The sequence below is a fragment of the Tasmannia lanceolata genome, unplaced genomic scaffold (genome assembly GCF_043159265.1).
Source record: "Tasmannia lanceolata isolate RefF3 unplaced genomic scaffold, GAP_Taslan_0.1 ptg000020l, whole genome shotgun sequence".
Lineage (NCBI taxonomy): Eukaryota > Viridiplantae > Streptophyta > Magnoliopsida > Canellales > Winteraceae > Tasmannia > Tasmannia lanceolata.
The window spans coordinates 3459011-3471612 of NW_027518697.1; the positions used below are offsets into that span (position 1 = coordinate 3459011).

A 12602-nucleotide genomic window follows, 5' to 3' on the forward strand; every position below is an offset into this window, starting at 1 on the left:
AAGGGACTAAGGGAGGATAGCAGGCTTATCCAATGACAAAACAAACCATGTATTGTTATCCCTACGGAGAACAACTCCACTGGGGCTAGGGTAGGGGCAAAGGCCTGCAAAACTAATATTCCCTGGAAAAAAAAAAAATTCATGGTTGCCAAAAATGACCGTATGGTAATTATAAATCACAGCCATCTCTCTTTTCTCATGATCCCTAATCCTTTGATTTTGTAAAGGGCGGCAAAGCCTCCATAGATCGAAGGGTTAGGATCATACTATGGAGATGATTATTAAAGCTAAGTTGAGGCCCAACAAATGAAATGTTTGCCTCCATAGATCGAAGGGTTAGGATCATACTATGGAGATGATTTTCGGGGCACCGCTTATTTAAGCTAAGTTGAGGCCCAACAAATGAAATGTTCAGATCACTAAATAGGGAAGTGATATATCCGCCCCTTTTGATCACGAGGAACACCCCTGGCAGTGTATCAATGACCAAAGAGGGGTTGTTGTACTTATGTCAGAAGAATTCAATGCCCCTGATTGCCACAAACACTGACAGGGGTGTTCTTGGTGATCAAAAGAGGCGGATATATCATTTCCCCACTAAATAATGTGGGTCTCACTGTATTTTTATTAAAAAAAATACACCCACATGTGCACATACGCCGTATAAAAACGATATTCATCCGGTGAAGGTGTTAACTTAAGGATGATTATTATATAATATAGAATTATTTGTGTTTGAATTTGGATGACATGATAGATGAATTATTAGTGTGAGGTGTCCTTTTTCGTTCACGAGGCCATTTGATCTTGTCTTATATTATTACAAGAAACCATTCGTTCATGGGACTGATATCCGCATTACCATATTTTGATAGTGGCACTACTCACTTTGTTTTACACCTTTTCTGAGTATCGCAATAACTGTTTAAAGCTAATTACGAAAGTGTAAAACAATGTGAGTAGAGCCATTATCAAAATATGGTAGTGTGGATATCAGTCTTCTCTGTGAATTGCGAAATTATATTAGATAAGATCTCTACCTCACTTACCATAAAAAAAGATCTCTACCGCAATTAATCTTCCATAATATTTACATGGTGTTTGTTTAAAATTGTGGCAACAAGCTCCGAACAATTTCTTGGACTCAAATTCATCTTGTATAAAATCTTTGGCGCATTTCAATCTTCCATAATATTTAAGCTTGTTCGTTTCAGATTGTGACAACCGATTGTGAGCCCTAAACTGATTATTTTTGGATTTTCACAACCAGCGGTGAGTCCAAAATTGATTATTCGATTCAAAATTAAACGTAAATTTGAGTCTAATAATCAGTTATTCTGTTCTCAAAATCCAAAACAAACCGAGCCTAAATAATCAGTTTGGGGCTCACAATTAGTTGTCACAATCTGAAACAGACAGGATCATCTCTACGGGGCGGAGAGGACTACCGGCGTAACTTAGGTTTACTCATTTTCTTTCACTAACATGCGCAGAGCGTAAATACTTCTGGTACCCGTTTTGGTGCCTGTGGGGTGATCACCGTCACATCCGTGTCTCCCACGGGGATGTGTAAGATCGGAGCTATTCGACACATGCTTTGATAATGAGGCGAACTCGCATTGTCTTTTTCTTTTTAAATTGGCTTTTGATATCTTTTCAACTTTGACAACTGGTGGAATGCTAAAAGACAAGGTGAGTTTTCACATCATTAAAACATAGTGGTGTCAATATCAGTACCTATTTCCAAAAATACCCTCCTATAGGATAATGCGCACCACTCTTACGAAAATTGTGACGTCAAATCACGTGAACAGTGGGGTGCATTATCCTATATTGGGTGCGAAAAAATCATCGCCCATGAAAGAACTAAGACTCGGTTCCAAACCTCAGCTCTGGCGTGAAAGACCTTTCCTTTTATATATACTCAAAATCTGTCAAACATGCCGTCTATAAAATTTAGAGAGAGAGAGAGAGAGAGAGAGATTCTTCAATTACTCCATTTTGAACTGAATCGATTTCAAATGGAAAATCCAACATTTCCATGCGATTTTTCCGCGTAGAATCTCTAGAAATAAGTTTTTTTCAGATTTCCAAATTCTCAAAATGGAAAATCTAACATTTGTACCACTGTTTCCTCTATTTGTCTCCTTCAACTTGCAGATTTCAGTTTATTTCTAGGTTTTGATCTGATATTCGGTAGTGTTAGGGTTAGGGTTTCAGAAATCTAAGGAACGATGAATGTGGTAAAGTCACAGGTGTGGCAGCCTTGTAATAAGAAGAGATCGTGATAGTGGTGGTAGGGGTTAGGGTTAGGGTTTTGGTGTTAGTTTTGGTTATCTAGTGTATTTGGGAGAAGATGAGTGGGGGTGGAATGCGCCTTACACGCGTTGGGAGGTATGAGCTTGGAAGAACGCTTGGAGAAGGAACGTTTGCTAAGGTGAAGTTCGCGCGGAACGTCGAGACGGGGGAGAGTGTTGCAATTAAGATCCTTGACAAGGAGAAGATTCTCAAGCATAAGATGATTGGCCAGGTAATTTTTTTGAATTTTTTTTTTCTTTTTTTGATGGGTAAGCTGGGGTTAGGCAGGACCCCGACCAGATATATTAATAGAAGGATAATATATACATGAGAAACGAAAAGCAACCCTTCCAGAACTTGGAAAGGAGAAAAAACAACATGAGCTAATTTTATTGCTTGTTAGTATCTGTTTAGTTCTGCATTTTTCAGGTGTTTTTTTTTTTGGAATAGTGTCTTTCTGAATTGTTATGCTTCGACTATCATGGTTCACCAGTTGTTTTGCTTTCAAAATTAGGTGGTTTGAATTTCTTACATCCAGTTTCTATTATTCGTCATGAGGGAGTCGATTGCTATTTATGTCTATCTCTCCCCCTTGTTTGGGGATCTTTCTACCCTGTCTTTATTTTAGAAATTTTTATTGGCTTTCGAAATTCTCAATGAACTGTACGAGCCAATGGAAAATAAATGAAGAGAGGGGGTGTGTAATACCAAAACCGAAGGGCGAAAATATCAATTCCTTTTGCTTTATTTTATGAGATTCCATGTTTTCTGTACTTTAATGGTTCTCAAGGATAAAATTGTTGATTACGCGTCTTTCACTTTAAAAATTTATTTTAATTTGAAATTTCTATATTAGTCTTTCACTCTAAAAATTTATTTTAATTGAAATTTTTATTTGTGTTTTCATTTGATTTTAAAGGGGAATTGATTGTTAGTTGGTAATTAATCAATTTATGTACTTTTAATTTTCTTTTTCATTTTTCTCTTGCCTTTTCCATTTGATTTCTAAAAGAGAAATTTGTTTTTGAAATTTTTATATTATTTTTTATCGAATCTGGTGGTGATGTTTTTGTTGCCATACCTTATTTGCATAGCTGTTTTCCTTGTCTGTATCTGGCTATATTTATTTTTATTTTTTATTCTATTTTCATTGGTTATTTCTTGCTATAATTTATAATTTTTTATAAGCTTGGAATGGAAGCGTGCTGTACTCATGAATACTGTGTTTTTTGGTAGATTTCTTAGGATTTTTAAATTTTAGAAAACATATTTTGCCCTAGCCCTTTGTTCCTATTGTTATCTTGGGTTCTTTAAGGATATCTTATTTTTTCTTTTGTGAATGATATCCACCAAAGTACTGCCCATTTGTGCTTGAAGAGAATGAGTTTTTATTTCCCCCCTACTTGGATATTGAGAACTTAGTTATAAACTTGTAATGTTTGGTGCCGTTTAAAATTCGTTGATTGGTTTTAGGGTATTTCCACAATTAATTCCAAATTCTCTTATATTTCTGTAATTAGGATTTGATTCTCTCTTTCCTTATACTGAAAATATTTCTGGAAATTATTGGGCTGGCACAACACATGCTTGTTTAGAAATTAATTCTTACATAGAATTTAACTTGTGAATCACTTGCGTAAGTAGATTCAATATTTCAATGGCTATTTTCGTATGTTTGTGGATGCAATCTGTTTTGTATAAACTTTTCCTATTGGAATTTTCTTTTGCAATGCCTTTTTGGTTCTGTGAGATACAATAGTTTTTATTTGTTTCTTCTAATTTATTAACAGTGCTTTTCTTTTTTATAGAATGTGAAACTGGTAATAGCTGCAGTTTTTCCTTTTGTTGTGTCTTCGCTATCATCATTCATGCCCCTACACTTCTTTCTTGTTCCCTTTTTCCTTAATTCTCTTTGTTTGGATACTGTACCACATGGACTGTGTTCGTGTGGACCATTGTGCTGAAACAGTGTTTTCATATTTGTCCCTTGCAGATCAAACGTGAAATCTCAACCATGAAATTGATCAAACACCCAAATGTCATACAGATGCACGAGGTAAGTTGGTAGCTCCTTTCTTTCTTTATGCATACAAAAAGATACCACAAGCTACAGACGATTGTGATTCAGGAAGAGTATGCACTTTTGTGATATTTTGGGGCCCACTACTTAGATCTTTTGTCCCACATAATGGTCCCATGAGATTACTTACATGGGCTTGGTCCCAAGTCCCACAGAAGCCCCATATATAAAATAAATACTGGTATGGTATATAAAGTATTTAATATATTTAAAGAAGTTTATTTTTGAGTTATGGCTTGTGAGGTTTCAAATAATCTAGGAGCCCACACCCCAAGTTTTCCCTAGTATAGAAAATTAGAAATTCTTTTCTAATGTTTTAAATAGCATGGGGCATGTTTATGACACCCCATGTTTTCCCATTATGTATAGTATAGATGGCGTGATTTTATTTTCATTTTCTCTATTGTTTCTTTGTATATGGCACGATGGATGGCATAGCTTACATTATTATTGATCTCCACGGGCATTTTCAGCTTCTCGGCTAATGGTATTATATACCTGCTTAGCTTCCGTGTCCAGTATCTGGATTGTTAATGGGCTAGGGAAATTCATGAACTGAGTTTCCAGTGGAATTTAACAATTTTTCCATAATTCATTCCAGTGGACATGTTGTGCATAATCTAAGAAGTCTGACTTCATCTTTCTTTTCATAGACATATGCACTCTGCTTTCTTTTCTTTATTTTGGAAAAAAGATCTTTGAGTTGAAGGGCATAGGCTAGTTACTCTGATCACAACACTCTGCTATGGCTTGTCGTTGAGGACCCTGTTAAACTTAGTGGCTTAAAGTAATTTCTATGGGTGTAGGTAATGGCTAGCAAGACAAAGATATACATCGTTTTGGAATTTGTGACTGGTGGGGAACTCTTTGACAAAATTGTAAGATACTAGTCTGCTTCAGTCTCAATTGAGTTTCGGAAATATTGGAAAATTCTGTTTTCTAGTCAGAGAATCCTTCTCAGTGTTTTCATATCGTTATGTTATTTCTTATTGTGCCAGTCGAGTCACGGAAGGTTTAAAGAAGATGAAGCTAGGAGATATTTCCAACACCTCATCAATGCCGTGGATTACTGCCACAGCAGAGGGGTTTTCCATAGGGACCTGAAGGTGAAAAAGAATTGCTAGATATTTGCATTCATTCTTGTATCTCCTGCTAAAAACTAGAGTTACAGACTTAAATAACTTGCACCAGATGATAACTATTTAGCATTTATGTGCTTTCCATGTTACAGCCAGAGAATTTGCTGCTGGATTCCAGTGGTGTTCTTAAAGTCTCAGATTTTGGATTAAGTGCTCTGCCTCAGCAAGTTCGAGTGAGTGTGGCGACTTCTGTTGCATGGATTATATGTTCGATGATCATAGAAAGATCTCCAACTCTTAGGATGCTACTCGTTTTCTCTGTGCAGTAAGAATATCTGCATGCTGTTAGAGATAATATTATGGTTTACTTCATATTTTCATTATTTGATTCCTCAATCACCCTGGATACACACCATTTATGGAAGACATGATCATCCATCTGGGCTGGTCAAGTGTGGGGATGCACCGTGGGTGGTGGGCCTTAACCCAAAGAATTACACTCGACGACCCTAACTGTCTATTTATGAGCCTGCAGTTGGGAAATTAAGATTCAAAACGTAGCTTGAAAATGGGCGGTTAGAAAAATATCAGCAGAGTTTAAATTCAAAGATCGCTAATCCATTGATTGGATGGGTAGGATTTTTTAGACTAATATTATTTTTTTGTTCTATGGCCCATTTAAAGTGGGGCCCGACACTTTTTTTTTTTAAAGGTAACGAAATTGTATTCATAATAAGTACTGATTACAGCAGAGTGGGACAAGACGTCCCCTTCCAGCAGATACAGTGATTCCCAATGCCAGTTTACTGGGCTGACTCAACCCAGATAACCGTAGCCCTTGAGAGTTCTAGGGTTCTTCTTCTTCCCATATAAATCCATAATAGCAACAGTTAAGAGTGCCACAGCACATCAACCACCCCATTAACTGTCACCAAATGATGATTCCAGGGACCAGCGCCAAATGCCCTCTTCCTCTTGCTTTTTATCAGCTTGTCGCTTCTGGTGGGATTTTTCTGCTCCATCCTAAGTTTGCCCAACACCTGGACTGCCGAATTGATTATCGTGTTCCCCGCGTGTGGGTGGTAGGGATTACCCTCAGGCCTGTAACTTTCTCATGGTTGAAATCAAAGATCATTGTAGTTTCTTTTCATAAATCTCAACCATAAGATTGGAAGGAATCCAAAATATTAATATGAGTAACTTGCATCACCAATTAGCTAGAGTCTTATATTTTCCTTTTTGAAGATGCTGGAGATTTTTGTGACAAACTTTGGATCAGGCTGGTATTATTCTTGCGTGCTATGGCCCATTCAAAGTGGGGTGCAAAACTTGGACAGCCGAATTGATGATCGTGTTCTCCATGTGTGTGGTAGGGATGAGCCTCGGACCAAGAACACCCTCTCAAGGTTGAAATCCAAGATCTCTGTAGTTTCTTTTCATACAATTCACCGGAAAACCCTAAGGAATCCAAAATATTAAGATGAGGAAGCTGCATTCACTGATTAGCTAGCTAGCCCTATGCTTGCCTTTTTGAAAAATGCAGGTGATTTGAATGAAAGTTGCATTCACCAATTAGCTAGTCCTATGTTTTCTTATCTGAAAATGCAGATGATTTGGTTTACCCAAATTGTGCCCTTTAAATCCATCTGTGGTCATAAGGCAATGCCCCACTTCGATCACTAGCTGAGAACCCCCTGACATGCTGGATTCCAACATAATTAGGGGCCCTTCACATTTAGGATTTTACACAGCAATTCAGCTTAGAATGATTCTGTATAAGTCAGTATTTAAATGTGATCCAAATAGAATGTTAAAATCCTTAAACCTTTCATTACAGGAAGATGGATTACTTCACACCACATGCGGGACTCCAAATTATGTTGCTCCAGAGGTATGTTTTTAACTCCTTCAATTTGAAGTTTGAACCCATCAATATGTCCGTTGCTATATCCTCTCTCTGTAGAACAAGGTATTTTTCTTCTTACTTTTTGGGCCTTCTTTCTTTAGGTGGTTAACAACAAAGGTTATGATGGGGCTAAGGCAGATCTCTGGTCATGTGGAGTTATCCTTTTTGTTCTTATGGCCGGTTACTTGCCTTTCGAGGAATCCAACCTCATGGCATTATATAAGAAGGTAAATTTTGGGTCTATAGGATGGGTCTGTTCATTTACATACATTTGAAAGAATCTGAGCAGCTGACTTATGTGATGGTGGTTGTTGCAGATCTTTAAGGCAGATTTCACTTGTCCTTCATGGTTCTCTACCAGTGCAAAGAAACTAATAAAAAGGATCTTGGACCCTAATCCCTTAACTGTATTGCCTTTTCACATCTTCTGTTTGACTTGTAATAATGTGCATTCAGCTTGTTAGATTGAACTGTTAAGTTGTAGTCTGAGGCCCCTCCCAAGTTTCATCCATCTTAGTTTTCTATCACAACACTCAAATTTTTTTGGTTAGGTAAATTTTAAGACATGCTGATATGGTTTGCTTTGTGGCTTGCGCAGCGCATTACAATTCCTGAAGTCATTGAAAATGAATGGTTTAAGAAAGGATATAAGCCACCTGATTTTGAAACCACAGACACTACTTGTCTTGATGATGTGCATGCTATTTTTGATGAATCGGGGGTAAATATTTATTTTGATTTTTCCTTTGTTTTTTATTATCTTGCTTGTTTTTCTTGGGGTGTACTTAATCAGTCCCCCTCTTTTTAACGAAAGTTGCTACCATTCAAAAGAATATATTTATTGAATCCTATGTGGTGAAGTAAGTGCCAAAAGCCATTAGGTTAACCTCTAATGTTAGATACTGTGTACAGGAAGCTGTAAATCTTGTTGTGGAGAGGAGAGAAGAAAGGCCAGTACTGATGAATGCCTTTGAACTTATTTCCACATCCCAGGGTCTCAATCTCAGCACTTTATTTGAAAAGCAGATGGTATGTTGTGGATCTTCTTAATACACATATCTTCAATATAGCTTATACGTGTGTGTTTAATAGACTTGGACCGGAAGTGCAAATATGGTGGCAAGTCCATGCTATGCTCCGGAAATATCAGTTCACAATTCACAAAAGTGTAAGGACTAAGCTATGTTACACGGATTCTTCTAAATGGATGAAGTAGTTGTGTTTGATTCCAATACTTCAGGATTCTCTGACCCTTCTAGATCTCTTTTATTTGTTTTTTTCTAAATATGACTAGCACAACTTTATAATCATTGGATGTTTTGAGTTTTATCCATCCTAATAGACAATTTAAATTTTCAAGATATTACTTGTTGTAAAAAATGAAAATTTGAGAATTAATTAAAATGTTTTGGTGAATCTACGAGTCTATCTTTTTGAGGTTTGCCTAATCCGACACTCGATACCCATGTAGGATTTCGACACTCATGCCCGTACTGATACAACATAGGAACTATAATACAAGAAAGGGAGATGATTTTTCACCCCCCGTTAGGATTATGCGCACTCCTTTTCATGTGAATTGTGGCAGACTTTAACACTTTTTGACGTCAAATCTCGTGAAAAGGGGGCCACATAATCCTACAAGGGGGTGAAAAAATCATCGCCCTACAAGAAAATATATTTAGGTCTAGTAGATATACATTAAAACATCCATCTGCTTATATTTTTTCCCAGTGATGCTCATACTAAAAAGAAAAAATATATATTTTTGAAAGGGAAATGTTATCAGCACTACTGTATTTTGATGAGGGCACTCCTCACTTTATTAAAAGTACGGAATGGCCCGCACCATAGGAAGATCCAAACCGTCTATTAGATGGGCCACAGCCTAAATAGGTTGTGCCCCAAAAATCATTTCCATAGGTTGATCCTAACATTCAGATCGGAGGGTTAGGATCAACCTATGGAAATGATTTTTGGGGCACAACCTATTTAGGCTGTGGCCCATCTAATAGACGGTTTGGATCTTCCTATGGTGCGGGCCATTCCGTACTTTTAATAAAGTGAGGAGTGCACTCATCAAAATACAGTAGTGCTGATAACATTTCCCTTTTGAAATGGTGGAAAAAAAAATTTTAAAAAAGGAAAAAAATATTTTATCCTTTAGGAAAATAAGGATGTACATTGAGACTATATAAGTAGTATATTTAATACCCAATAAGGAAAAGGATAAATTAAGGGTTTTTCTCCCAATATGTGTCAGTGTGCATCCGACATGGCAGTTTTGTAAAAGGTGGATTGTCCTTGTATCGTTCCCTTCATATTATTTTTTAAAGTGATCCATTTATTTTTTTGAATGTTAACATTTCCATTTTATTAAATGTGGCACTCCTTTTATTTTGGCAACCATTTCATGACCTTCAATGTTTCCCATGTTGGTTTTTTTTCAGAGGAAACTGCAAAAGTATATCCCATTTGGTTTTCCGTGTTGGAGCATGTTTATATCTGTTATTTGTTTTTTTTTTTTTTGAAATGGTATATGACTGTTATTTGTTTGTGGGAGGAGTGCCCTTTAAAAGCTATAGGAATTTGCTAGCATTTTTGTTAACAGAAGTTGCTGCTTAAATTCAAGTGTGATGTTCTGTACAAAACGAGCAATTACACGGCCATTTGTAACTGTAAATTGGATCATACTTTCTCTTTGGCTCTTGAACTGATCACTGAGTTTAATTATCCGCAGTATACTTGACATTGGAAATGTTTCTTGCAGCAAGCAAGGTCTTGTTGAACCGGAAACAAGTACGGAAATGAGTACTCTTTCCCAACTAAAAGAATTTTCTAATTTTAGAAAATTCCAAATCACTGCTTAAAATCAGAAGTGTGCAATTTTGTATAAAATAAATAGTTCCACAGCCATTTGTAATTGTAAAATGCAAGATACTTTCTTCTTTTACTCTTTAAACTGATCAATACATCACAATTGTTCTTTACTTGCGTATCTGTAAAATGTAAAAATATACTTTCTCCTTGACTATTAAACTGATCACTGAAGTTAATATCTATTGTTCTTTACATGGTGAATATCTACTGCGGGCCAGGGTCTTGTTAAACGGGAAACAAGATTTGCGTCAAAATGCCCTGCTAGTGAGATCATTTCTAAGATTGAGGAAGCGGCCATGCCTCTGGGTTTTGATGTGAAGAAAGACAATTACAAGGTGCAACCTAACTGCTCTCTTGTTTCTATTGTACTGTTATGTGAGTGAAGACGGAAATTATGTTGGTATCCTGCACAGAGAGGGGTCTGACACGGTCACCCCAGTGCATTATGAGGACATGTCTGTACAGTATTATGATAGTTTCAAAAGCTATATTATAAAGGAAAATGATTTCACGACACACTTTTGTCATTGTTGTCTCAGCCTCCCAGACATTCACCCTAACATTGCCAAATGTAAAATAAGGGTGCTATAAATATGATACAGGTACTTCTGGTAACTAAATTTATTGTTGGATAAGTTGTGTAATACCAAAGGGCTGTTAGGAAGCTCCCAGATGCTGGTGTGCCTTCATAGCAGCTCTCATTATTAAACAAAGGTAGCTGGTATGTATACTATGTTGAAAAAGATTCATCTCAGTAGTTTTAAGTTTTAACATTATTCTTCATCTTTTTACAAGTTATTAAGAATTCCTAACAGCCAATAACAAATATTTAAATAAAAGGGGAGTATCTAACAAAACAAGGGGGTGTAAAGATCTGGCCCTTTACACATACTCACCATAAATGTTTAAAAAATTTATACATTTTAATCAGAACTTAATATATTATACAAATAACTAAAGAAAAAGAAAAGGATACATAGAGTTTTTCTTTTCTTATACCAGAATCCAACACTACAATTTTGAAAGAGTTAATCGCCGTTGTTACTCAGTCACGCAATTTGTACTGTATTTCTCTATTCTTTTTTATTATGTACATGTGAATAGATTTATTTATTTTTAATAATAATAGAAGGGAATTTGTGGAGGATCTTTTAAAACCCAACAGTATACATAGTCTATGGATCACTAAAAGATTGATTTTATGGGACTGCAATTATATGAACTGTCCAATTGTTTTGAAATCACCCTTTTGGTTATACTCTCTTCTGCGAACATGTATTCTCCTGCACTGAGATATGGAGTGACCAAGTTAAATGGATATAGCTTTTCATTTATGTTATCTCAGATGAAGCTGCGAGGGTCGAAAACGGGAAGGAAGGGCCATTTATCCATTGCAACTGAGGTATTCCTGTCTGCAATCAGAGATTTGGTATTTAGGTCAAGTCTAACTGAGGTATATCCAACTGTTAATACAATCAGTTTAATATAAATGCTTCCTTCCCTCATTTTTCTCCCTTAGATCTTCGAGGTGGCCCCTTCACTTTACATGGTCGAGCTTCGCAAATCTGGAGGCGACACCCTGGAATTTCACAAGGTATGATATTGAAATGCCTGTTGCTATAGATAAAATAAAAAACTATAATCTGGGTTTCACTAAATGCATGATTAACAAGGATTTGCAATTTCTGGGTATTAAATATTCTCAGTTCTACAAGACCATCTCAACTGGCTTAAAAGACATCGTCTGGGAATCTGGCGAGGCCAAGGAAACCAATGACAGTTAAAAATGCAGGTGAACAGGTTTTCTTTACATATATGGTGAATTCAAGGGTTTTGCTTTTATGTTATTTTTAAACATGTTCAACTCTGGACTGGTTCCCAATACCAACCCCAAGCTTTGAATGTTTAAGAAAATTAGTTAAGTAAATCATTGACTCGGGGTTCTTCATTTACTTGGCCGAGTCAAACCCTGTAAATCAAAAGACTCTTTTTCTTATGTCATCCTTCAATTCAGAGCTTTAAGCTGTTGAGGTTTGTATTCTTGAACACCAATTGTTGTATGACAGTTATGCTTGTGAATGATAATAATCTTACTGTTTTGTGTAGCTTTGGTGCATTTTTATTGAGTACTCTATGATTGGGGCCAGTCATATTACTTTTTAGCATGACCCTGAGCTCATTTCTTGCTAAACTTGATGATTTTTCCCTTGAAAATCAATTTTTGTGACATATGGTAGTTCCTTTTCTTTGCCGTTGGATAATTTTCAGGTAGTTTTTTCAATAAAAATCTTTAAAAACAAATAGCAAGGGGGCGACCCATTGGATCCAAGTCACCAAGGTGCATTTCTAATAGCACGAA

General features: G+C 36.4%; 1 protein-coding gene across 3 annotated transcripts; it reads left to right on the forward strand.

The window, feature by feature from the left end:
- Positions 1-1939: 1939 nt before the first annotated feature.
- On the forward strand, positions 1940-12348 carry LOC143854871 (CBL-interacting protein kinase 23-like). Of its 3 annotated transcripts, XM_077364989.1 has the most exons (14): positions 1943-2530; positions 4292-4354; positions 5185-5256; positions 5377-5484; positions 5610-5690; positions 7295-7348; positions 7465-7590; positions 7681-7770; positions 7962-8084; positions 8276-8392; positions 10462-10578; positions 11589-11645; positions 11763-11837; positions 11950-12348. In XM_077364989.1, the coding sequence occupies exons 1-14, from the start codon at positions 2357-2359 to the stop codon at positions 12025-12027; spliced, it is 1335 nt and encodes a 444-aa protein (XP_077221104.1). In that variant the 5' UTR covers positions 1943-2356; the 3' UTR covers positions 12028-12348. The 3 variants fall into 3 exon arrangements, with proteins under 3 accessions (XP_077221106.1, XP_077221105.1, XP_077221104.1); XM_077364990.1 differs by lacking the exon at positions 5185-5256 and having other exon boundaries at positions 1941-2530; XM_077364991.1 differs by lacking the exons at positions 5185-5256; positions 5377-5484; positions 5610-5690 and having other exon boundaries at positions 1940-2530.
- Positions 12349-12602: the final 254 nt, after the last annotated feature.

Bases quoted from the DNA above. Each gene is read 5' to 3' on its own strand.
- LOC143854871 (XM_077364989.1), top strand. From the start codon at position 2,357: ATGAGTGGGGGTGGAATGCGCCTTACACGCGTTGGGAGGTATGAGCTT. The intron at 8,393-10,461 runs GTATGTTGTGGA...ACTGCGGGCCAG, and splicing joins CTTTATTTGAAAAGCAGATG to GGTCTTGTTAAACGGGAAAC. The intron at 10,579-11,588 runs GTGCAACCTAAC...ATGTTATCTCAG, and splicing joins TGAAGAAAGACAATTACAAG to ATGAAGCTGCGAGGGTCGAA.